The sequence below is a fragment of the Onychomys torridus genome, chromosome 1 (assembly GCF_903995425.1).
Source record: "Onychomys torridus chromosome 1, mOncTor1.1, whole genome shotgun sequence".
In the NCBI taxonomy this organism is placed as follows: domain Eukaryota; kingdom Metazoa; phylum Chordata; class Mammalia; order Rodentia; family Cricetidae; genus Onychomys; species Onychomys torridus.
Window position 1 is genome coordinate 75,954,553 of NC_050443.1, and position 27,309 is coordinate 75,981,861.

General features: G+C 46.3%; 1 protein-coding gene across 5 annotated transcripts in view; it reads left to right on the forward strand.

The window, feature by feature from the left end:
- The window catches only part of Tenm4 (teneurin transmembrane protein 4), a 761,032-nt gene that overhangs the window by 670,721 nt on the left and 63,002 nt on the right, over positions 1 to 27,309 (forward strand). For all 5 annotated transcript variants that reach the window (XM_036186680.1, XM_036186679.1, XM_036186681.1 and 2 more), the window contains 3 exons: positions 4,833 to 5,049; positions 19,635 to 19,754; positions 25,943 to 26,204. In XM_036186680.1, the coding sequence (XP_036042573.1) occupies positions 4,833 to 5,049; positions 19,635 to 19,754; positions 25,943 to 26,204 (599 nt within the window). The remainder of the gene's footprint in view (positions 1 to 4,832; positions 5,050 to 19,634; positions 19,755 to 25,942; positions 26,205 to 27,309) is intronic.

Here is a 27,309-nt window from a genome sequence, read left to right on the forward strand (position 1 = left end):
ATGCTACTTTTGAAAACAAAGGCTATGCACAAATGCGGGGCTTATATAATGCAGCTTTGAGAGTGAAGTTTGTGAATTCCATTCATTTCAAAATATGAGTCTCATTTAAATATGATAATGGGAGAGTTGCCCACATTTACTGCTCAGCAAATATTTGTCAAGTGCATGAGGAGGAAGCATCAGCATAAGGAGGTGAAGGAAAGCAGAATTTCTAGCCTGGCATCAATCACTAACCCACCATGCACACAGTGGGCAGTTCTGCAGTCCCCAAGTTTCTGGTGGGAGTGTGGTTTTTGTGGTATCTCCTTTCTATAGACACTAGTTTGAAAGGGCCCTGAGAGCTTCAGTGCCTTAATTTACATCTGTTACTAGGGCTGGTCCAGTTCAGTCCTCTGAGGTCACACTGTACCCAGAACCCTACCTGGAATGTGTGCGGAAGTAGAGACCAGGGCTTGATCAAATGGAAGCTGGTTGCCAGAATGCTCACTGAAAGAAAGTACCTGTCAGAAGCCACAAGTGTCCTTGGCTAGGTCCTTACATAGGAGCTTCTCAGCACCTCCCTCTCTGATTCTCACAGCATCTCTGTGAAGTAGGTTTCATGGTGATTCATTTAACAGATGGAAGCAAAAATCTCAGAGCTTTTGCTGGGACAGCTATTTCCAGCAAAATGCCCAAGTAGGTCATCATAGCACCCTATTGACCATAAGACACAACAATTTACCTTTGAAATTCAGCGAAGGAGAAAGGGAGAGCAGGAGCCCTGGAACTCAGAAATAAAATGAAACAGAAAGCCAGAGCAGCAGGCACAGAAGCCATGACACACCCATCGTGACAGGGCACGCTCACGGTGAGGCATTGCTGCTGACACCACACAGAGAACTGGAACCCTCAAAGGCGAGCTCTGAAACATGTGCCTGCCATAGCAGAGTGGGCGGCATGGAGCTAGAGTACAGAAAGAGACATCTTTGAGAGACAGCGCTCACAGCATAAAGGTCCTGACATAATCTTGAATACCAGAATACTAATGCCAAGCTAAAAGAAAAATCCACCCAAAAAGCAATCCTGCATGAGTGGTACTCTGGCATGGCAGGCAGAAGTCATCAAAAATCATGCTAGAGAGTTAACCAACCATGTGAGATCCCCAGTGAGAATCCTTCCCAGTGGGAAGTGGCTGACTAAAGGCTGGGATTAACAACTATAGCATACAGGAGGATTACCACTCTCAAGAATGTGATCCAAAAGAGACTATACCATAAATAATCTTTTATACCACTACAGAGATAAACTGATGTATAAAACCATAAGAATGGAACAAGATACTATCAGGGGGGAACAAGATACTATCAGGGGGGAAAAAAAGCAGGCAGATTTTGAAAAGTCCCCAAGAGACCATCTACAAATCTTAAAGTATGGTCATTCAAACTAACGACCCAGGGGACAGATTAAATAGCAGACCAGACACAGATGAAGGGAAGTGGAATGGAAGTCTAAGGACATCGATCAGAATGAGGCACAAATGAAAAGGAAGAAATGCAGAGCTTGAAAGGCATGCAACGGGAGACGCCCTTTTAACCTTTATTAGTATCCTGAAGAAATAGAGGAGCATTCCCCATTTATAAGAGAATTTTCCAGAACTCATGCAAGACACAATCCTAAATAAAATGCCTAAGGTATGGCATAAGGTTCACTGTAGAGCATGCATGCTGTCTCCCGGGCTTGGAGACAGTCAGGCTACAACTTCTCTAGACAATCTGTTCCATTGTCACAGATACCAAAGGGAGCCTCTACAGGCGATGCGGACAGATTTCTGAGTCTAAATAATGGAGCATCTTTTTTTGTCTGTTGTTATGTGTTGCTAAGGAAACTGAGGCTGGAGACATCAAGAAACTTGTACAGGGTCACACAACTCACGTGGGGATGGGGTGTGGCCATCTGACTAGAGAGAAATTGTCTTAAGTGCTAAGCATGGCATGGAAGGGCATTGTTTCCATAGGATTCCACGGTTCCTGTTCTCCACTTAAAAAACTGTTCTCATGAGTCTCTCCAGGATGACTCAAAGAGCATTCCATAGGTCAGAAAGAACTGAGTTCAAATCCCCCCTCAACTTCTTTACAAACTACCTCCACAGCTGTCAACTTTACCACTCCTGAGTTGTGGTTCCCTCTCTGAATTAACAGTGATGACAGGGCTACCTCCCAGGATGGGTGGCAGCTAAGGCCATTAGTCCTTATAAAGTATTCAGGGCCTGACATCACTGCCATTTGTCACCCTCATCGACCTAATACAGTTATCGATGAGAACCACCCTTATTCCTGGGGCACCTTCCTCAGGGCTGGAGAGTAGACTGCCTTCCCTGACAGGAAACAGTCCCTCCCAGGTGCCACCAAGAAGAGTGTTTATAAAGAGGTAAAAGACTGGCTTCCAGGGACTACTTTGGTGGTAAACAAGAGCAGGCAAGAGCTAATAAAATTTCAAATTAGCCATGACTTTTCACGGCCCTTCAATTGTGCTGGCTGATTTAATGGTCAACGTCCCTGCTCGCTGGGATTGAATAATGGAGCATCTCTGCAGAGTTATGGATGCGGCCACTGAAACTGTCATGCCAACGTCAATAGCAGAATGCAAATAACCCTCTTCTTGGGCTGTAACTGTGTGTTTAAGCAACGTCTGATGGGGGGCAACGGAAAAACGTGTGATGAAACCTGCTGGTGGCAGGAGAGGGTGGGTGCTTTGCTAGCAGTGGGGGGACCTGAAAGCTAGAAGACTAGCTAAGGATACCACCTAAAATAATACTGGGGTGAGGGACACAGGGTGGTTCTGTAAGTTTAAGGTCAAGGGGAAACTACCCTGTATTAGTACCTACTGTGTACCCAGCACTGTTGGATTTGGGGATGTAGTGCTCTACGGAGCACTATGTACATGCTTTTGTACACACACACACACACACACACACACACACACACACACACACACCTGAAGAAAATGTAGTAATTTTAAAAAGAGAGAAAGATGTAGGACTCTGGGACCAGATAGTTTAAGTGACTTCTCCAAGGTCATCCAACATCTGATCCTCAGCTATCTAGCTCTGGAATCCAGACTCTGTGGCTGTGCTACCATCCAGGAGGCCACAGGCTCTTGGGTACTATACAGAAAATGGGAGAAAAAAAAGTGGAAAAAAACTACAATGACAAAAAAGGGAATGTTACCAGGGATGATTGTCCCTAATTTACTTAAGGGGCATGGGAAACCAAGAGGCTTGGCCATTTGACTGAAGCACTGTTGACTCTGCCATGAACCATCATAGAAGGGTGGGCCTGAGGCTAGCCAGTGTGCATGCTGTCCTATGGATGCCATGCCCTATGGTGCAGACTCTACACCATAAACCCTAGGGAAACGGGAGTGAGATGAGTGTGCCAGCATTGCTCCCACGTTATTGGTGAGGACACAGGATTCCGAGAGATTGAACTTGGCAAGTTGTCTGGGGTCAGTCTTACAGACAGTGCTGAGAAATGAACTTCAGTCTCCATGCCCCATGATCCCACCATCATATCATACTGCTGAATATGGTTGATTGAAGATACTATCTTCTGACTTTTACAGACTAGCATCTCACGGTATCTCTTGCTTCAGTCATTGATTGTTTATTGGGCTTGTTGTTGTTGTTGTTGTTATTCATGTAACAGTCATGTTTTAAACATGTCTACTAAGTGCTAAGGGCACAGCAGAGATGACCAAAGCATATCTGTGACCAGGGTGGCAGGAAAGTCTTCCAGTGTCACACAGCTCATAAGTAGTCAAGCCGGGATTTGAACCCAGGCAGTTCATGTGTCATCTCTGCCTCTAACATATACAGATGTGACTCTGGATTTTTCTTAGCCCACATTGTGGTCACTGTCTTCTGATCTCTAGGTTTGTTACCCATCCTAAACTGTTATTTGGGGACTATAAAAAGTACCTTGCAATAGTAAAGCCAGTTTGTAACCTGGGATAATCTCTTTCTTTGCATTTTTGGAAAGTTAGACAAGCTGTCATAGTTTGGGGGTTCTGAAGCTATCCATCTATGTGGTAAAAGAACTCCCTACAAATGACAGCTCACAGAAGGCAGAGCTGGGCCTCTGAAGGGCTGAGGGCTGTGCCTGGAGCCACATGATCCCACAGCTGGTGGAGATGCTACAGTTACAGGGCCTTACCATCCTTTCTTCTGCCCAGAGCCAGGTGGTCCCCAGGTCTCAGATGTTATCCACTAAGTCTCTCAAAAGCATCTACTGGCCATTCTCCATCAGTGGGCCGCTCTTACCTACGCTGCTTTACTTCTCATCTGTTGTTCCTCAGCACCACCACGCTTCCTATCTGGTCTGAGAGTTAACAGTGTGCCTCAAATGAAGTCACCTTCTACTTTAAGCCTGTAGGGGCACCTATTGCCTGAGGGCAAAATTCCAGCTTGCAAACATGAACTAAACAGTCCAGCACAGCTACTCCAACCAACACTGCAGCCTCATCCCTCGCTGCTCCCCCCAAACACCAGCATTTTGCTTAGCATCTCTGATGGCTGTGCGTTCTCTGTCCTCTGAGCTTTCCCATCAACTCTTCCTGCTATTGCTTTAGAAGAGGAAAAAGGATGCATGCACCTTAGGCTTACTTAGTTAATATGTATCACCTATTAGACCGAGAGGCTGGGGCCAGAAGTAGCTGAAGTACCTGGATCTTCTTGTGCTCAGAAAAAAAAAAACTTGGCTTATGTCTGCATTTGAAGTTTGCCAGTGAAGGCAAGATAGGCTAACATGGCTGATTGAACATTGCTGTATAAACTCCGTGCTCTGTCACCCCTGCAGATGGTTTGGTAGACTGCATGGACCCTGACTGCTGCCTCCAGCCCCTCTGTCATGTCAACCCGCTGTGCCTCGGCTCCCCTGACCCTCTGGACATCATTCAAGAGACGCAGGCCCCTGTATCACAGCAGAACCTGATCTCCTTCTACGACCGCATCAAGTTCCTCGTGGGCAGGGACAGCACGCACATCATCCCTGGCGAGAACCCCTTTGATGGAGGGTGAGTCCATGGGGCTCAGCTCCACCAGCAGCTCCTGGGAGGAGATTGAGTCATGTCTGGGTGTGAGCAGGCCCTGGAGGTTCTAATGGGTTTGCAAGAGAGGCAAAGAAGCAGCCTCCAATACCCACACTGACAAAACTGCTGTCCAAGGGCTCCCGAATTATGAGCAAAGCTCTGGCGCTCCCACTGGGTGATAGATGGCGGGAGTAAAAAATCAAAGGTCTGAGGGGAATCTTGGATCGATACCCACTTTGCAGTCAGCTCTTTCTGATCTTGTGGTCTCCACGTGAGCTGAAGGGCTTTGCCATCATTTGCCCTCAGAGCTGACGGAAGGCTTTACTAACCTGGAGGCAGGGACCACTGCTGCACCCCAGGCCACATGGCCAGAAATTCATTGTTTGACAGTTGTGTCAGCCATGAACATTTTCCCACTGAGACCCACTGTGTGCCGGCCCAGCGGTAGGATGACAGAAATGAGTGGAACATACTGTCTGCCTGTTGGTTACTTACTGTCTACTGAGCTATAAAATGAATATAGTTATGATATGCTTGACCAGAAAATGTATGGCATGGCTCCTAAGGGACACAGAGGAGGTGCTCTTGGGCAGGAGAATTCAGGACATGAGTAGGCGGAACAAGTCTGTTTTGCTTTGTCTTGTCTTGTCTTGTTTTTCAAGATAGGGCTTCTCTGTGTAACAGCCCAGGCTGTCCTGGAACTCGCTCTGAAAACCAGGCTGGCCTTGAACTCACAGAGATCCACCTGCCTCTGCCTCTGCCTCCTGGGCGCTGGGATTAAAGGTGTGTGCCACCACTGCCTGGTGAGAAACAAGTCTTAAAGATGAGAGACAGTTAACTAGGCCGGTGAAAGAGGGGAGGCTCAGAGGAGAGAGAATGAGTTCACATAAAAGCCTGAGGCATGGCAGGATCTGGGAGCCCCCAAAAGATGGCACTGTCTTCTCTGCTCTGCTCAGGGCATTAAACCGACACAGCATCCCGAAAGAAAGATTTATAATAAATTCTCCGGAATGTCTTCCAATACAGTGATGCTTTGTGTGTGCACAGCTTATAGTGAGTCAGCACAGTGAATCCGGAAGTCACTGATGTGAACATGTGCCTCCATGTTCAGGACTTCTGGGCCAAGGGGCCCCCATCCTAAGGAGAAAATGGGAAGTGATGAGACTGTGGGAAGGAGGGACCGACGGCTTGGCTAGAGATGGGTGTGAGGTCCAAGGGGTCTCCTGTCTGTGGATGCCTGAGTGGATAGTGGTGATGTCACCAGGATGAGGATCTAAAGGCAGCACCAGGGGTTAGGAGGAAAGTGATGGCTTCACCTTGAGCAGAGAACGGGTAAGGAACAGATACAGTGTAGAAAGGCAGCCAGGAAGTGTCTGTTGGTAGTTTAAAGTCAATCTGGAGGTTACACAGTGGTTGGAGTCAAAGTTCTTGATTTGGGAAGACTCTACATCAGGCAGAAGGTGAACTGGTAAGCACACAGTGCTGGCTCTGGGAACAGATGTAAGGGTGGAGACCCAAAGACTCCAGAGCCATGAGAGATTCTTCCCACTGTGCCCTGGGGACAAGTCCTGGCAGAGGACTCTGGGACATGGGAAAAGTGAAAGGAGAGAGGGAAGCACTCTGTGCCCCGAGAGGGGGGTCACACACAGCAGCATCCAAAGGGTCACCTCTCTAGAGGTGTGGGTGTTAGAGTTGAGACGGTTCAATCAGGAAAGTGGTTGCTGCAGAAGCCTGAAGGCCTGAGTTCCAACCCCCAGAACCTACATACAATGCTAGGCACCGAGTCACATAGCTGGAACTCAAGTGCTGAGGAAACAGAGAGAAACAGATCCCCAGAGTTTGCTGGCCAGCCATTCTAGCTGAAATGTCAAACTCCAGGTTCAGTAATAGACCATGTGTGGAAAAATAAAGTGGAGAGCATACAAGACCCAACCTCACCCTCACTTCCACAAGCCATCACATGCACACACATGTACCAGTTATGTGGATACATTAGAGGGCACATTCTTAAACATATCCCAAAATGGATATAGTGACTTTTCCACATGCACAAGTCCAGTCATATGCTAGAGCTAGGAACAGTAAGAGTGAGAAAAAAAAAATGACATTTCTTGGCCAGAGCTGCTGCTTTTGTTTCTAGGCAGGAAGCTGCTGCTATCTTATTCAATTGTGTGATTTTGTATGTATGCTTGTGGGCCTTTCCCTGGCGTGAGTTCTTTTAATCAACTGCAGACATAAATAATATTCCTACCTAGGAAAACGTTACTTGCTCAGTCTTTCATGACCGGCCCATATGGCATCCTATTAGGGCTACGGTTCGTCAGTAGCCTGTAGCTGTTCTGTTTGGGGAGTGCCCTATTCATGCCAACCTGCTCTGTGCCAGCAGGAACACGTCCCCCAGGGTGTCCTCCTGGTTACATGCTGAGCCTGCTGCTTAAGCACTTCTAGAGGCTGTGGGGCCTGTCCTGGGTTCTCAGCACTGTGTCTCCAGTACCGAAGGCTTGTATGGACTTGAGAAGCCTGTGCTAGTGGCCAAAGCTAAACTCCGCTTGAGCTCCCAGCTCTGCCACCCCTGTGTACATGGCTCTGAGGAGGGACTCAATGAGTCATGCCAGTATCTGCTGCCCCTCTGATCTGTGTGCTCCAGGCAAGTCCTGCACCTCACGCATTAGAGCGCTCAGCAGTTACTCAAGGAATGCATGTACACATAAATTGCCTTGAAGAATGAAAAACTGAAAGGGAGAGAGGTAGAAGGGGAGGAGAGCAAAAGAAAGAGTGGAGGGGAGGGAGGACAGATGGACACATCATATATTTTACTTGGTTTTGTACAGAGGATTCAGGGCCCAGCAGGGCTAAATCACCTGCCAGACACCACACTGGAGGTGAGGAGCAAAAACTAGAGAAGACAGCTCCCAGGTGTGTACACATCTGTTACTTCAGTTAAATTACAGACACTTGGAAGGCAGAGACTGTTCATCTCTCCAAACCTGCGACACTTCAAGAAGGACCTGGAATATGGTATTTGTTCTACAAATGAGTAGATAATAGAAAGTCCATAATGTTAGTATGAAATCCCTCTCTCCTGGCATTCACCCAAATCAGTTTGCCCCTGCTCCTTGCTGATCTAGATTCAGAAGAAATAGCCATCAATCACTATGGGTCCCCAAACATCCCTCTGTCAAATAAGCCTGGGTGATTGGTCATTAGAAACACTAGCCATCAGGTGCCTACTCCATGGTCTCAAATGGGTCTAGAGGTATAACCCTTCTTTGCGCAATTGGGATGAAGTGGAATCTGCTACCCAGTTCAAATTGTTACTTTCTTTCCTCTCATGTGAAAGGATGGTGTGAGCGTTTCCCTCCTGGCTTTACCACAAGCCATGAATTTGTGAAATATAGTAAATATTTCATCGCAGCCATAAAAAAAAAAGTTTAAAATAAAGGATCTGTTTAGGGAATGCCCTCTTCATGCCAGCCTGCTCCATGCCAGCAGGAACATATCCCCTGAGTCTCCTCCTGGTTGTGGGCTGAGCCTGGCACCTAACAGATCAGGAGATGATGGCTTTTACAGTGATAACATATCACAAACTAGCACAAGCCTTGCAATTAAGACAGCCCTGGGCTGAGGGGTAGTTGCATCCTTTTCCCTGCTCTATGACCTTGGGGAAAAACTTTTATGCTTCCAGAGGTCAAGTCTCTTCATCTGAGAGACTGGGAGAGTCACGTGTGTGTCCGAGGGTTGGTTGCCTGGGGAGTGAAATGAAAAGGGATACACAAAGGCTCAACCTGAAGCATCTGCCACCCAGACACACCTCGGATAATTACCTAATGGTGCAATGACGGAGGCAATGATGTGAAGAGCTGCCAGCTCCACTTTCTTAATTGGAAGCAAAGCTTGAGAATCAACTGCTCTCCAGAAAAGTCCAGCTGCCCATACAGGGAGAAATGGGTTTAGATTGCTGGATCACTCTCTGCGGATAAACAAAGACTGTGTTCTGGCCAGCCAGCTGACACTGGGATCCTTGTTAGTGAGGAAGCCAGTGACACTTCTCCAGGGTGCAGCTGGTGCACAGGCCTGTCTCAGTGCCCATGTATAACAGTAACATGTTATACCCACACCCTGTGCCTAACCCACACCCTGACATCCTATACGCTGTACCACAGTTGCATAATTGACTAGGACTCCATTCAACAGCTTCCAAGAGGCAGATGGTCATCCCACAGTACTTGTGAGTTTCTTAGGGATGGCAGGCCTCAGAAGGATAACTTCTTTGCTCTGCAGATTCACTGCCATATGTCAGGCCCAGGGAGATTCACATTGAGAGTTCAAGGCTACTGCTTGGAACTGGATGGACCCCTGTGAGTGCTGGAATTAAACAAGCCACTCTCATAGGACAGGCCTCTCTTCAGCAGCCACCCCATGCCTGCTCTGAAGAAGCAGGAGATTCCTCAAAGAGTGGATACATAACTCGAGACGCTACACGATAGAGCAGCATTCTCATGCTTCTGTGCAGTACCCCATTGGGAGCCAGAAGTAATGGAATGTGGAAGGGTGGGCCACAGTTCCTCAGGAAGGGAGGTTGGACTTCATGAAAGAAAGCACAGTGGTGTTTCAGAGCTGAGGCAAAAGCACTTCAGAAAAAACTGAAGAATAGGGAAGGCCTCCGTCTGCCTCCTGTTGAAGTTGGTTAGCTTTGTGTCAACAGATACCTATGAGAATACCTTAAAGGGAGGAAAGGTTTGTTTTGGCTCATGGATGGCTTGCTCCATCATTGTGGGCTTGTGGTGAGGCAGAACATCAGGGTGCAAGAGTGTGTGGCCGAGCAAAACTGCTCACTGTGTGGCAGCTAGGAAGCAGAGAGAGACTGAGGAAGGGACTTGGGACAATGACCCCAAGAATGTGCCTCTCAGTCACCTATTTTCCCTAAATAGAGCCCCACCTCCTGCATCCGTATAATGTGGGCAATTATTATTATAAGTCCATCGGTAGATCCATCCATCAATTAGGCCAGAGCCATTGTGAGCCAGTCACCTCTATGGATTAGATCTACCAGCTAAGGACTGAGCCTTCACCACCTATTTCCTTCCAGAAGCATGTCCTACCTAAACAGTGACACCATTCATCTGTGTCGCAGAGCTCAACACAATGCTTGGCTAAACCACGTGTTCAGCATAGGCTTAACCAAGACAGTAGTCCTGACACTATTCCACTGCAAGAGTTATGACCTTACAAAGTGATATAGCTGTAAAGAACCTCAGGGGATCCTAAAGTGGGAGCTCACATACAAGCCTGGGCATCACCATCACAGGTAGCTTAAATACCAGTGTCCTCTCTGACCAGGATAACAGGACCACCAACTGCCCTCACCTGCCACCATAGGTGAATATTTTGAGGGGCACTTGTTAGTGAGACTTGAATGAGAAAGAAGGAGCTACTGAGGTCTCAGATGGAAGAAATATCTCCAGCCGTCCAAACAGAAAGAAAATACAACATAGACTATGGAATGTGGAATCTGACAGCCAAAAAAGGGACAGCAGCCTGAGTATCTTCTGGAAACCATCAAAGCAGAGTAATTTCCTCTTCTGGCTATGCAGCTGTCTGAGCAGGACCAAGAAGGTTGGGAAGCTGGATGTAAGGCAGCTATCACCTCCATGAGTAGTAACTGATTACAAGAAGATGGACTGGCAGAATAAGCACCCAAAGCTATAGGTTGAGAATATATTTGAGAACCCTGTCTAGGTCTGAGAAACAAAAGGACATTGAAAGTCTTGCTGGTTGTCAGTTCAGTCAGCAGATGGATGTGGACAGGATGCTACAAGACTCAGCTGGTAGGAACTGGTGAACACAGAGGGGAAAGACCCAAAATGGCAAGGGGTGTGAGAGTGTGTGGATGTGTGAGCATGTGTGTACATGAGAGTGTGTGAAGTTATGTGAAATGTGTATGTATGTGTGTGTTTGTGGATATGTATGTGTGTGAATGACTGTGGATGTGTGTATGCTGCAAGGAAAGCTGTATTACTTCCTGTGGGTTTCAGTCACACAGCAGTTAGAAATGCATGCTAGATGGAGGAGCCAAGATGGGGAACAGCATGAGTTTCCAGGGTAATCAGAAAATAGAGGATTTTAATGGAGCTGGAAGATAATTATGGTCACATTCTTTAGGAGGCATGCTCTAACACTTGAAATCAAGATGGGCTTAGGAAGTCAAGTAAATGAGCATGGTAAGCACAGAGATCCTGTGGGAGAAGGAGACACATGGTAGATGGAGACCAGAAAGGGGATGTAAAGGCAGGGACCCAGAAAGATTCACAAACCATGTTAAAGCATTGTGTCTGACTCAAGACTCAAAGTCAGCTCTAATCAGAGGGGATATAACCACTATGCTTCTTAAGCCTTCAAATTTTCTTTTACACCTTTAAGTAGAACCCTACGTTTTCAGAAATTTTAAACATGAGAGTTTACAAAAAGAAAAGGTAATGGGAAAAAAGAAATGGTCATATATGTGATATCATTTTGACCAGTCTACTGCCAAGCATGAACTACACCCAAGTGTTGGTGCCACCGAGTTACAGATGGGCATTCATTCCCCATCCCAGACTCCTGCCCCCACCTGTGTCCCAGGTCTCAGACAGCCACCAAGATCCTCCAAGAGGCCGAGCCATGGGGATCTTCTAATGAACTTCAGATAAACACCAACTTCCTGACAGCTGGCCTCGGAGTGAATTTATTATTGAATTACACTCCTGTTCCTTCACAACAAACTGAGCTGACAGGCTACCCTATCAGTTACCAAAAAGGGAAGAAAAAAAAGGAAAGAAAGACAATGATAAATTACCTACTGGAAGATGGAAAAAGATAAAGATCCTGCTTCCTCCAAAATGTCAGCCATAATATATTATTCATGTTGGTTTTTAAAAATCCCTCCCCACATTGAAATGAATGTTTATGATGATAAAGCAACAAGGTGGATTCGATTGAGGATGCAGGCAGCAACGTCTCCCATCATCCTGATGAGCAGCTAACAACTCCTCCTCGGCCACTTGATCATCCCTTTATTGATTTCAAAAGGAATTACCATCTCTGTTTGCTTTGCAGCTTCAGCATGTTCCCCTTGTCCATCACAGGAAGCATTAGCAGAGGAGGCTGTGGTGATGCAGAGACATCCTGTGCACTGGGAGAGGGGACCTAGATCTAGCTCTTGGGCAGTGAAACAAGTAACCTTGGACAAAGGAGACTCATTCTTCTCTGTACCATGAGGCCCCTGACTCCCACTAGATTGTTTTGAAGATTCGGTGAGATAAAACACCCAGAAACCCAACTGCTGTTTGAAGCTCATATACAGAAATAACACAAAACATTCAGCAGAGTGTGCTCTGTGTCGGGCGTTGCCAGAAATACTTCCTATAAGTAGTGATGTGCATAAGTCTCTACCTCCAACTCCCAAACCATAGGGCAGAGGGACTCAGCTGGTGGCCTTTGTTTTAGAACTTGAAAAACCGAGACACAGAGACACCGAATCAGGAGGTCAAGGTCATAGACTTGTAAATGGTAGAGGCATCTGAATCTTGTGTGTTCCAAGTTCAGCATCTTCAGTTCAGAAATCTCGACAGCAAGATGCTGCTACACTTGACATCTCTAGCTGGCTTTAACCAGCTCATTATGCCACACAACATAGCACAACACACAAAGAAGCTTCACGCTACTGAGCACTGGCTCAGAGCAGCCCGGCTTGGGCCTGGAGCCCAGCCACCTTTAAAAGCAGGATGACTGTAGACACATTTCTTACAGACTTGGGATAAATTGTGCTGGGTGCTGGAAAAATCCCATTCAGTCAGCAGGAGCTCACAGAAGACAGTTTAAGGGTTTTTGTACAAGTCAGGCATATAAATCCACTTAAAGTGCCTTATGCAGTGCGGTGATTTACATGGCCAATAGCAGCATGGAGCAGCAAACACTGTAAGACAGGGAAAGCATGCAGTTAGTATTTGCTACCTAGATCCCTACTCATTTTTCCAATGCCCGGAATACCAGCTGTTTTCTTTGAATAACCAAAAAGAAAAAAGACGTAGATTCTCTTCCTTCAGCTTACATTCCCTTTGTCTATTTTCACACTATTCCTCAAACAGTCAACCTGAAACCTAACTTTACTTCTGACATTTTTGTTCAGTTTCAGTGCTTTCAGCCTGGGGTCCCTAAACACATCCCCCTCAAGGTCAAGTGGCTCTGGGTTCTCTGACACCACCCTCACCTGCAGTAAGAGAAGCATCTCATCTCTTGATTCAGTAAATAATTTATTAAGAGCTTATGCCATGCCACGCATTTAAATTCCAGGACAGCCTCTTGGAAGATGATTTTTCTTTTCCTCCTAAAAATGAGCATCAGCCATGCCCAGTGCTGGAAACAGAGTATGAGAGAAATGTGATTGGCCCCACCCATCTACATGGAGTTTAGCCCACTTTGGGAATAAGTGTAACTTGTTTTCTACAGAAATCGCCTAGCAGGCCAGGAATGGTGGCCACTGCTTGGTGACTGCTCTGATTGAGCTGAAAGATAAGCAGGCAGATTTCCAGGGAGCAAGGTCGGTGGAAGACAATAAGAATAGCTCAGAGGCAAGAGTAAGCATTGTTAGGAACCCCATTAAGATTCTGCAGCCTCCTGTTCTGAAGGCTACTTGAACTGGGTTGCATGGCACCGGGTAAAAACTATTAAAACTCTTTGGAAAAACAAAACCTCCAGCTCTTAAATACATGTTGGACTCTGATTTACACCAGATTGGGAAAACTTCGGGACACTTAAGTCCTGAAAGGATGGAGGTTCAGAGGTGGGGTGGCTCTCCAGAGTCAACTAGTCACCAGATCAGAACAAGGAGCTGTGGCTTCCCGAACACAGTTCTTTCTGCTCATTTCCCTTGAGTGACAGTTGAGGCTGCTTCTTTTTTATCTGTTCCATTCTGTTTGACAGAGGGCTGGGTAGCAATCCATCTGTTGTCCCTCCGGCAGATTCTTCTCTCCATCCCAAGCCTGGCCTCTGGCCTCAGGAAGCAGTCGGGCAGATCTCATTGCCACCAGCAAGGGCACCTTGTTCAGGCTCCAAGTGTACAGTTGGACTAATGCCATTGTGTGTGACACCAGCCCTGCTGGCCTGCCAGGAGCGCTGCCTCCCAGCAGGGTTCACCCCGCCTAATTGCTTGTTTTGTGTCCCAGCTGCCTGACATATGCTAATTCCATGTGTTGACACTGATAACAGGAACACACACACTAGAGCATTTCAAAATGGCTTTTGTGAGCTCTAGCAAGTAACCAGAAACTGGGATTCATACACCTCAGTAACTCTAGCACCTAGCACAGTGCCTGGCTCACTGGAGGCAGCTGGGATTATTGTGACTGTAGATATATGACACAGCAGTCACCATAAATATTCAGAAGTGAGTTAATATCTGGGTGACTTTGAGCCAATATATTCTCTGAGTTTCAAGTTCTTGGTCATCATTCACTTAAGAGGCTGCATCCCATGCTTGCCCTATCTAGTGGAAGTGAATCACAGCCCCAGGTGTGTGAGACAGCTTTGTAAAGGTGAATGGTATAGTCGTGGGACAATCAATGCCATGGAGAAATAATCATAAGGTCTAGAGGAGCTCAGAGGAAAGGGTATTAATTACACCAGGAGTTGTTACAAGAGTTGATGACAGCCTTACTGGAGTGCTGATAATGTAATAGACCCTAAGGGTGACTAGAAAGTAATACCCCCAACCTCCATTGTCCCAAGAAAGTGACCAAGAAGAAAGTAAGAGACATTATCCTAGCTTGCTTTCTATTTCTGTTTATAAAATGCCGTGACCAAAAAGCAACTTGGGGAAGAAAGGGTTTATTTGGTTTACATGCCCCGATCATAGTCTATCATGAAGGGTTTGAGGGCAGGAACTCAAGGCAGGAACCTGGAGGCAGGAGCTGATGCAGAGGCCATGGAAGGGTGCTGCTTGCTAGCTTGCTCTCCATGGCTCATTCAGCCTGCCTTGTTATAGAGCCAAGGACCACCTTCCCAGGAGTGGTACTGCCTGCGGTGGTCTGGGCCCTCCCATATCAATCATTAATCATGAAAATGCCCACACAGACTTGCCTATAGGCCAATCTGATGGAGACATTTTTTTTTCAGTTGAGGTTCTATCTTCCAAGAGGACCGCAGTTCATATATCCAATTGGAAAAACAAACAACTAGCACAGGTTTGCTCTGAGCTAGCTGGGAAACCTGGAGTCACAATGATTCTCACCTTCGTCAGTGGTTTCTTGCCAAGGTAGAGTTTTACAGACCAAGAAGCAGCTATTGTATCTTAGCCCCATTCACAACCCCAAGCCTGACCTTCAGTGTGAAGGTCCCAGGGGAATACAAACACCAACTCATATGAGCTCATACGAACTGATTATTAGCCTGGTGATGGTGGCCCATGCCTTTGGGAGGCAGAAGCAAGTGGATCTCTGAGTTCATGACCAGTTTCATTGCTGGTCTACAGAGTGAGTTCCAGGATAGCCAAAGAAACCCTGTCTTGAAAAACAAAACAAATAAAAAAAAAAAAAGACAGACAAAAAGAACTGAAAGAACCAATTATTAAATGTAGCATGAATCTTAAAAGTTTTTATTAATAAAAACAAACCTGAAGCTGTGTATTGGGGTGAATACTAGAAGATCAAAGAAGCAGAACAAGCGACAGCCACCTTTCCTCACCAGTTCCTCAGCTGATCCGGTTTCCTCAGACTGGAAGCCTCTCAGTCCTCATCCAGAATGAACCTCAAATGAACTGTGCTGCTCAAAAGCCTAAAAGCTTAACCTGCCTCTAGTTCCTGGTCCTCACGCCTTGTATACCTTTCTGCTTTCTGCCATCACTTCCTGGGATTAAAGGCATGAGTCACCATGCCTGGCTGTTTCCAGTGTGGCTTTAAACTCACAGAGATCCAGATGGATCTCTGCCTCCCAAGTGATAGGATTAAAGATGTGAGTGCCACCATTTTCTGGCCTCTATGTCTGTCTAGTGGCTGTCTGTTCTCTGATCCCAGATAAATTTATTAGGGTACACAGTATTTTGGGGAACACAATATCATCACAATTAAATGTTTAGGAATTTGGTAAGCTGGTTGCTAAATAGCCATTAATAAAGATTAAACTGTACTGTGTTAGAGATATGGCTGTTCTCCCAGAGGACCCAGGTTTGATTCTTAGAACCCACATGGTGGCTTACAATAGTCTATAACTCTAGTCCCAAGGGATCCTATGCCTTCTTCTGACCTCCATGGGCACCAGGCATGCATGTGGTGCACAGACATACATACAGGCAAAATACTCATACATGTAAAATAAAATTTTCAATTTAAACTAAAAAACCCACACTATATAAAATTGAATTATATTAAAGGCTGACAAATACTCAAAACTTGTCACTTCCCAAGTATTTGATTGTTTTTGAGATTATTTGAGACTAATGTAACCCTGAGATGGAAATACTACATAATAATATACTACTGTGCATTTCTTCCCAACTCTGTATTCAGTGGTATCATGTCGGTAGCTTGAATTCAGCCGTGATGGGAGTATCTATACCACAGTATGGGTAAATACTACAAATTACAACTGTTCCAGACCCTCCCCCTCCCCTTTCCTAATCTTTCCCTCACACTCGCTAATCTAGCCTTAAACATTGACCAGTACCCCACTGGTAGTATCCATTGAGTAACTGCGTAAAGGAAGCAATCATTGGGAAATCTAGCACTCACATCTTTTCAAACCTCCCTAGACAAAGCACCTGGCATGCAACACATACAGAGGCCTCCGCAGAGTGACTCCCCGTCTCCTTTGTTGCGGGGAACTCTTAATGTTAAACAGGGTTCTCTTGACAACTGAAAACCGTGGTTAAACAGAAAGAGGATGGAAGTGTTTTCCTCCAGGACTTGGTTTCTGAGCCAAATGCCTGTCTTGCCATGAGGCCTCAGTGGCCTGGAGGGGCTTGGCGAGTCAATTTAATCTTCCCCAGAATCCAAAGCAATCCTCAGGAGCCTGCACTAACATCACATCTGCTCCAGTTTGCTGGACAGAGACTAAACGATAGCCAAATGGTGCTGAGTTAACGTTTCCCAACGACCAGGAAATCCCCCAAAGAGAAATCAATCAGAGGATGCTGGTCTGCATGCGCATGGGGTGGGGGCAGCCAGGGCAGCCCCATGAAGGAAACCACCCTCAGAGGGCTGCTTACCGTCCAGGCAGAATCCAAAGGTACTGTGCATGTCGGGAGGCTGGAGAGTAGCCAGGACCAGGCGCTGAGATCTGTTAGTAATTCACTAGAAGGACAAAGTTCCAGCAATACAAAATTCAATTGTCCTCCATTAAAGAAAGCCTCTCTCAGTACCAGCTGAATGCAATTGATGGAATAAATCCTTCCCATTAGTGGAAAGATAATTTCACATAAATACATTGAGAGACCTTCAGAACAGGACTGCTAGTCTTCGCTCAGCCTCGCCTGCTTAACTGGTTTGCCTTGTAATTGCATTTAAACCAAGGGCCTCGGAGGGAAACCGCTGACTGAATTTGCACTAGCCAGATTGTGCAGAGTGAGGTGAGGTGAGGTGGGGTGGGGGGGGGGGGGGAGGCTTGTAGTGCATTGTGGGTAGTTGTTGTTGCCTTCAGAAAGGACAAGCTGACACTAGTGAGACCAGCTGCTTGCAAGCCTGGTGTTAATTGCTTTTCTCATCAAACAGAGAAAAGCTTATCACTTGAGAAAAGTAAGGTTCTGTAAGGATCTGGGTGCCTAATAAAGAGGGGACAGAGTTTGCGATTATTTTTCCCTCATAAATGTCCACAGGTCTTGTCAGTAGCTCTTCCATAGGCCAGAAAAACAGGGATCCTGAACCAGAACAATGGAGAGACTGTGAGTAACAGCACCTGCATTTTTGCCCGAGACCTGCCATCAATGCCCGTGTGTGTAGTGCCTGATCTCTCAGAGCAGTCACTGGAGAGTGAATTCACTCACACCTTCATTCCCACCCATTGCTCATGGAAAACACAGCGACAGATCTGGGCCTAGAAATGTAAGGCCCAGAGTCCAGCCACCTTCTGCTGCTTCCGTCCTAGTGACTTTGGGCAAATAACAAGGTAGCCCCTCTTTATTAAAATGAAAGGATCCTGCAACTTTCTGGATGGTTCTTTCAGAGGCCCCACCAAGTTTTCTGTGGAACCACCCAAAGGAAGGAAGGATTCTGTCACCATTGCATCTAGGGCAAGTCTTCGTTTTGGTTTGTTTCCTACTTTGAGGTCCTTAGAAAATGTCATCTATAAAAGTGATTCTATTTCTGAAATACGTGCAAACCGTCACTCTAGGTGACGGCAAATAGTCCTGTTCATTTGCTCGATACCCGTTGTTTGTTTGTTAAAAAGATTTATTTATTATGTATACAGTGTTCTGCTTGCATGTATGACTACAGGCCAGAAGAGGGCATCAGATCTCATTACAGATGGTTGTGAGCCACCATGTGGTTGCTGGGAATTGAACTCAGGACCTCTGGAAGAGCAGTCAGTGCTCTTAACCTCTGAGCCATCTCTCCAGCCCTGTTTGTTTGTTTTTTACTCTGAATACTTGCTAGTTATGGTCCAGGCACCGCACTATGGAAAAAGCCTTGCCATGCCCTCAGCTGGACATACAGGTGGAGAGGAGAGGGATATGCAGTTTGGCAAGGTACCGAGGAATCTGTGTGAGGTTTTGAGGGAGTGAGGTATGAGTTCTGAACAGGAACATCAAGAAAGCTTTCGAGGAGAGATGTCCTTTGAAGTGGGTGTTGAGGGATGAGAATGTTGGGAGGTGCATGCAGAAATGACATTTTAGGCAGATGGGAAAACATCACACACACACAGGCACCATACAACATTCTCCTGGCAAAGGCAGGGACAGCACATGGTTTGTTGTCTAGAGTACAGGAACAAGTAGGAGTGAGGGGTGGGAGTGGGGGGCTGAGAGGGAAACAGGTTCCCAAGGAGACACCCCAAGGAGTTGTGATCATCTATTCTTCTCTTTCTAATGCTGAGTGGAAGGAAGTTTGCCCCTCCATCCCGATCTGTTTTGTATCCTCACTTCCAGTAACATGATGGTGGTCATTGTCATTTACTCTGTATCAAGACAAAAACAAAAGAGAAAAGAAACAAACAAAGATGAGACTCAAAGAACTGTCACATACCTGCACAAATTCAGAGATGTAGCAAGTAGCAGAACTGGGATTTGAACCTAGGACACCTGACCCTGTAGTCTCTTCGTAACTATACTGTGTTGTTCCCTGGGATCAGCTGTCTCTCCTTACATCAAATAATAGCCTTAGAAAAACAACGTTGGGGTGAGAAATTTGAAAACATTCCCCCAGAGTGATTCTCTCAAGAACACGTTGATACCTTGAGAGGCGATGGATTATTATCAGAAGTGAACACCTGGGGCTTCTGGATGTAAGGTGTGTCTAAATGACCAGCCTTCTGGCTATGACTTCTGGGGGTCCCCTGCTGACCATGAAAGGTACTTCATGTTGTTCCCGCCTCTCTTCCCACAGGCATGCATGTGTCATCCGTGGACAAGTGATGACATCAGATGGGACCCCGCTGGTTGGTGTGAACATCAGTTTCATCAATAACCCACTCTTTGGGTACACAATCAGCAGGCAAGATGGCAGGTAGGAGACCTTCTGTGGGCCAGGGAGAGTTGAGGCCTGTGGTCTTGCAACATAGCTGCCTCTGGGTTGATTATATGGACAGAGGGTCAGACTTGGACCCAGACAGCCTACCTCCTAACACCCAGCTCTGCAACTGATTGTCTTTTGTGACCTGTGCCCTACTCTGACCTCTGTCCCTTTGGCTATAGACTAAGCATGTCCTTCTCATGAAGCTCTCACATAAACACAGGGCTGCTTATTCATATTATATTTTCAGTGAGTCTTCATAGCCCTTTTAATTCCCCCGAGAACTATCAATAGTATGAAGTAGAGCTAGGGTTTCCTTGATGGCCCTGGATCTCCCCAAGTGACTAGAGTAGGCTTGGACAAATAGTGACCCCCCAACCCTCAACTTCTTCATCATAGCATGATTCTAACACCTCATAAATGGTCATGAGAATTAGAAGAATGGATAGGACAGTACAATGGATGAGGAACCACCTAGCACATAGTATGTGTTCAATAAATCATGATTTCCTGCCACACACTAGGATTCGCTTCCTAGTGTGGCATATAAATAGTGGATGTTGAAATTACAAATTATGATGAATTATTGAATAATGAGGAGCTAGTAGCACAAATATTTTAGAAAAGAGAAGACAAGTGAACTATTTAGCCTGTCAATGGTGCTAAGTCCTCTATTTTTAATGAAATCAGGTGGTGTCGGTCCATCTGGCTGAGCGTGGGCCCATAAGGTTGATTCTTCACTTTGAGTTAGAAATTATGCTGCAGCCTGATTGATTTTAGCACCTCTTTAATCCAATATCAGATGTGAGCATGTCCCAGCCGAGGTGATAATGAATCAGGACTCATCTGTTTGGAGACATGTGTGCCTCTTAGACAGCTTGCCAAGCTTGGTGTGGGGCGCCTTCCCTCCTCTGTGGCATGGGAAGGGCCCAGCCGGAAGAGGTCTGTGCCAGTCCCCAGGGAGCAAACTGGTCAGGCCAGGCCCTGCCCTGCACATTTCTGCCCAGAAGCCCCTCAGCAGACCCACCATTGTAGGAAGGAACTTCCCCAATTAACTATGTCTGTCTTTGGATTTGGGATAGTACAGAAATGCAGCTGTGGGTATCCTGGGGCATGGATATTCTTAGAGAGCTCCCACTCACAGGGGAACAGTCATCAAAAATGGAGCTTTTCCAGACTGCTCTTTTTGCCACAAAACTTAACACACGAAAGAGCAAACCGTCAGTAGGCACCCGTGGGCTTGCTTAGACTAGGTCCATGAAACATGCCCTAGTAATCCTGTATGTGGCGACCTCAGCAATCACCCATTCTTTAGCTCCCTAGGCTACAATTTCTCTGTTTGTGCCATGCTGGCCATATCTGGTGCTTCTCGAGGATATGAAGTGCCCAAAGGGAGGTTTCCTGCAGCAGTCTCCCACACTGTGACATAGTAAGAAATGCTGCAGCTCACAACATGCATTTGAAACCAGTTCTTGCCCATGCACTGTGGAGCCAAAATTCTCTTTCCAACATTGTGTGTGATAAGGGAGCATCTGGCCCACTCCCTTCCTCCTTCCCCTGACTCAGTTTCTCTTACCCCTGATACATAAGAGAAGCCACGAGGATAAAGATAGGCAGGAGGTGAGAATGAGTGGAGATGCACCGAAGGCCTAGGCTGCGTCTGAGTTGCCTGTGTCACCTTCCATCTCCAGGAAGCACCGTGACACTCTCACCAGTTCACACACACACACACACACACACACACACACACACACACACACACACACGACTTCAAATTTTAACAGTAGTTCATACACAGAAAATAGTAACAGAGAAATTACCCGAAAAGATCATTTAAAAGATGGAAATTAGAAGTCATGGAGAAAAACTAAGAGAACTCTTAACAAGGGGAGCAGGTCAGGCTCATTGACTTGAAACATGGGGTTGTCTTGAGTGATGCTCAGGGAACATGAGGGAGCCTGGACTCCCATCCATCACCTATCTAGCTAATTAGTAACCCTGCCGAGTTATTATGACGGCAAGCCTAATTTTACAGATAGAGAAACTGAGGCTGGGAAGGGTGGTATAGCTCAGTGGTGCTTGGACCAGTGAGAGTGGGCTCCATTTGAGAATCAGGCCTTCCTTCTGGGGTCAGGTCTACATTCACATCTACTACAGGGTTTCCCTGCCAGATGAGCAGGCCTGGCCTCAGCCCATTGCACTCATCTCCTGGCATGGCCAGCTGCCCTGGCCTGCTCACAGCCTTGAAGAGAAATCTTTCCATGTTTGTTGCCCCTCCCTCCCTACAGGCTGCTTCTCTCGAGCAAAGCCTGCGAGCTTGGCCAAATTTCTGTTTGGTTGTTAGAAACATTCTGGCAAAGTACAGGTCCTGACGAGTTCTGTGACAAGAATGTCAGCCTGTCAATGTTCCCCAAAACTGTGGGTATTCTCCTGGACAACCATAGCCTGGACTCCTAGACAACAACAAATGCCCACCCTGGTGTTTCTCCATCATCACTGAAGGATGGTGGTGTGAAACTTCTAAAGGTTAGCATAGAAAGGGCCCTGAGCAACCAAGTGTGTGCAAAGTTCCTGCAGAGACAAGAGTTTGGAGTTTGAGGACCCACAACTGGGAATGTTGTCTCCCATGAGCAGCTGCCTCTGGGACAGATGGTTAAATGTCAGAAGGAAGGAAAGAGCAGCTGGGGCAGCAGTCACAACTATACAAAGTAGTGTTTGTCGAGGCAACGATGACATCCTTCACTGAAGGGTCTCAAACAAGCTGTAGAGGTGATCAGAGTTGACTTGTGTCAGCAGCCAAAGTAAGAGGGGACTCAAAGCATTTGACAGTCAGTTTAGAAGCAGTGGTTGTTGCTCAAATCCTAAAGGTCTTATAATAAAAACCTTGGAGCAAGATATTAGGGTAAATGCTGAAAGATCAGAGAGACGAAGGAACAAGCCATAGCCACCACCTCTTACCTCACCAACTTCTCAACCTGAAAAAGCCTCAGCTGATAGGCCTCTAGCTGAATGAACTTCCTCAGCCGAAAAGCTTTAATTCCTGTCTCCTCACGCCTTCTATACCTTTCTCTGCCCACCATATCACTTCCTTTTTAGTGCTGGGATTAAAGGCGTGTGAGTTCCCAAGCAAAGGCCTGAGAACTCAGGTGCTGGGATTAAAGGTGTGTTCCACCACTGCCTGGCTCTGTTTGTCTCCTAGTCTGAGTCAATTTCATGTAGTCCAGGGTGGTTTTGAACTCACAGACATCCAGATGGATATCTGCCTCCTGAGTGCTAGGATTAAAGGTGTGTGCTACCACTGCCTGGCTTCTATGTTTAATCTAGTGGCTTTTTCTGTTCTCTGATCTCAGACAGATTTCATTAGGGTACACAATATATCACCACAAGTGTGGTAAGGTCTCTCATGTATTCATTCTATAGCCTAATGGTTAGACCTATCCCTGAAGGGACAGAGAAATTGATGGCTCAGGCACTGGAGCAATTATAGTATACTGCAGTGTGGACTCTTGAGAGTCTCCATGGTACAATAGGCCCTAGGAGGGAGCTAGAATTCTGCTTGAGCAAGAAAAGGTGACTACAGGCCTTGCAAGTGTATCCTAGTTAGGTATGACAGCACATACATGAAATCTCACATCTTTGAGGCTGGAACAGAACTGAGTTGAAGGCCAGACTGGTCTACATAAAGAGACTCTGTCTCAAAAATAAAACTGTAAAGCTAAATGTACTGCCTGAGAAGATTTTGTCCAAGGAGATACTAGAGTAGAGGATAGCTGGCAGGCAGAACCTCTGGTCTCAGGTCATCAGAGCAGATAAAAACAAGCCCAATCCATAAGAACTAGGATGAGGGAGACCCAGATTTGCTACAAAAACTAAAGTCCTAATAGTCAGAATTATCCAAAGATGGGCCTGTCCTCCTGTGGCTGCAGCAAGCTCCTGGTAACTAGATAAGGCCAAGTATGAAGTTAATGGCCCCTTGACGGTGACTCAGTAGAAGTGACCAGCCCATCACACTGGGAGAGACTTGGGTACACAATCCATAACTCCCCTCCCAGGGGCTCAGCTATTCCATGACTTCAAACCATCTTTTTAGGAAAAGAACAAAACTCTAGGCCTGACTCTTGCACACCAAACACGGGGCCTGAGGTGACAGCCAAGCCTTGTTCTCGGCTCAGGATATGTGCCACACCTTGATTTCTAGTCCCTGTGCGCATAGCCTGAGCTCACCCAGCTGCTGAGCATGTGTCTATAGAACAGAGGCTAACCCCCTAGAGAAACATTAAGGTATGCAAATGGGGACTCACACTCCTTGGGCTTCCAAAACTGGAAGGTGTACATCCCCACAGTTTATAAGGGCAAGTGCCTGGCAAGCTTTCTCAGCAGGTGGTAGGGACTGAGGCACCAGAACCCTAAAACTACTAATATGTTCTGGCAGGGGGTGAGGTGGGTCCTATTTGAGAGTAAAATAAAGTAAGAAGGATTTTGCCTATATCCTCCCACACAAACCTGAAACAAGAGCCCCAGTGTAAAGCTGTCTGAGGCAGTGTAGGGCTGGAGAGCACAGAGCCATGAACAGAAGCTGGGCTCCTGGCTCTGGACACACTGTCACAGTGATTTCGTCTCAGCCAGACATTCAGGCTTCCATCTCCCCTTTTACTTACAAGATACCATGGTTCTAATTGCACAGTCTCAAACTGCTTAGCCACTTAGGACTTGAGAACAATCCATTTGCAAGACGGCCAGATGGCCCAGTGGAGAAGGCGCTTCTGTGCAAGCATGAAGATCTGAATTCACATCTCCACCACCCACATGAAAGCTGGGAGGAGAGACACATGGGTCCCTACTTACTGACCAGCTAGTCCAGACAAAACTGTAAGATCTGGGTTCAGGAAGAGACTTGTCCTAATGCCCGGGTGCGTAGCACAAATCTTAAAAGTTCTTATTAATAAAAACAAACCCATAGCCAGATATTGGAGTGAATGCTGGAAGATCAGAGAAGCAGAACAAGCCAAAGCTTCCTCACCTTGCAAATTCCTCAGCTGATCCTGTTTCCTCAGACTGGAAGCCTCTGTGTCCTCATCCAAATGACTCTCAGCTGAACTGCTGCTCAAAAGCTTAAAAGCTTAACCAGCTCTAGTTCCTGGTCCTCATGCCTTATATACCTTTCTGCTTTCTGCCATCACTTCCTGGGATTAAAGGCATGAGTCACCATGCCTGGCTGATTCCAATGTGGTTTTAAACTCACAGAGATCCGAATGGATCTCTGCCTCCCAAGTGATAAGATTAAAGGCGTGTGTGCCATCATTTTCTGGCCTCTATATCTAGTGGCTGTTCTGTTCTCTAACCCTAGATAAGTTTACTAGGGTGCACAATATTTTGGGGAACACAGTATCACCACACAGGTGTGGTGGTGCATACCTTTTATCCCAGAACTTGGGAGGCAGAAGCAGGAGACTCTCTGAGTTCAGGGCCAGCCTAGCCTACATAGTGTGCTCCAGGACAGCCAGGACCATAGATAGACCCTGTCTAATTTTTTTTTTTTAATTTTAAAAGAGAGATAGGGGAGAGAGAGATGTATCAAATAACAAAAATAATAATAATAATGTACAGAAACACTAAAATAATGGAGTGAAGACACTAATATCAGTTTGTGATCTCCATATATACACATACACAGACAGTACATGTGCATACAGGCACACACGTGTACACATACACACAAAAAAAAATCTACATGAACCTTTGGGTTTTATAGATGAGAAAACCAAAGCTCAGAGAGGCTGGCTGATTTACACATGGCCACACTCTAGTTCATGGCAGTAAGGACTGGATGCAGGGTTCCCAATGCCCAGGTACACTTACTCAGTCTCAATCTGCTGGCCCCTTAGTGAGCTCTGGCCCTGACACAGTGACAGCACCAGGAGCTCCATAGCAGAGGCTCTCCAGCTGCCCTGGGGCCTGCTAAACAGCTCCCGTGCAGTGCTTAATTTGGCTGCTGTAAACCCTCCCTGGCCAGTCATTTTATAGTGGCTTCTGGAGTCATTGTCACTTTTTGTGGCTGCAGACCAGTCTCTAGATGTTAGAGTAGTTCTCAACCAAGGACTCAGCCCCTTCCTGTGGTTTTCTCACCTATTAGTATCTCATTGTTCTCATCCTCTTCTTCCTGATGCCATCCCTAACTGCAGCTTTGACCTGGTCACAAATGGCGGCATCTCCATCATCTTGAGATTTGAACGGGCACCCTTCATCACACAAGAGCATACCCTCTGGCTACCCTGGGACCGCTTCTTTGTCATGGAAACCATCATCATGAGACATGAGGAGAATGAGATTCCTAGCTGTGACCTGAGCAACTTCGCCCGCCCCAACCCTGTGGTGTCTCCATCCCCGCTGACATCCTTCGCTAGTTCCTGTGCTGAGAAAGGCCCCATTGTCCCAGAAATCCAGGTATTCAGACTTCTTGATGATGTCAGGCCATTCTTTTATTTTATTTGGGGACAAGGGAGAATCTCAGAGACAGTAGAAATCGATAAAGCACCCATATAGGCCTGGGTGAGACTCTAAGGGCCAAACCCTACAGTGGATATGGCATCAGGGTATGAGAGGGCCATCTTACATGCTAAATCAGGGTATGAGAGGGCCATCTTACATGCTAAAATCTGGTATGTGCCTACAATCTGCCTGGCACACTAGGGCTTACAATAAACTCCTTGGTTCTTTCCACTCTGCCATCCTCTTCACTCTATTTTGTTCCTCCTCTACGTTCAGAGTCTCACTTCTCTTGGTATTTCTGCTAAAAGTACTTACAATAATAGTTTCTATGAATAGGAATAAGCCATGGGATCCCAACTAGTAAGAATTTTAATAAAGAGTAAATAAGAAAAATGTAACGTGAGGTACTTAGCACAATGTCTGACACCTACTAAGTGCTCAATAAATTTTAGCTATTATTATTACTAAGATTATTTAGCACATGCTGCCTTCGTGCCAATTAAGGATTGCTTTGGATCAAATCTACACATGCAAATGTTTTACTTAATTATCATTAAAGGGAAGTAATTGAGAAAAATATATTTTAATCTGATGAAAATGAAGATAGATTCTTCACCGAGCAAAGCCATACTGAGTTGGATCTCCTCCATCATCCCCAGTCTGATGTCTTTAGGCAGAAAAGAAGGCCCAAGGATAGGGAAATAGCAGTGCAGAAGCCAGGAGAGGCCCAGGTCACCTGCCTGCCTAATGAGACCTCCAGCAATGTGCACGTTAATGGATTGCCCTGGTGCTGGCGGAACAGAGCATTCATACATTTATGTGTGTGTATTTCATGCCTGAATGAGCAAACAGATCTCACTGAGTGTGCCCTGTTGAGCAGTTTCCAATGCCAGTCCCCAGTAAAGAAACACGGCTGTTTCTGAATTCTCATTGTGCTCACTTCTCAGAGATTCGGCGCCTGTCTCCCATCTCAATGGCCAGGCTGACCTTTTGTATGAAATGCTTGTCAGCAGAGACAGAACTTGCTGGAGAGAAGTAATTTGTTACTCAGCCCTGGCTC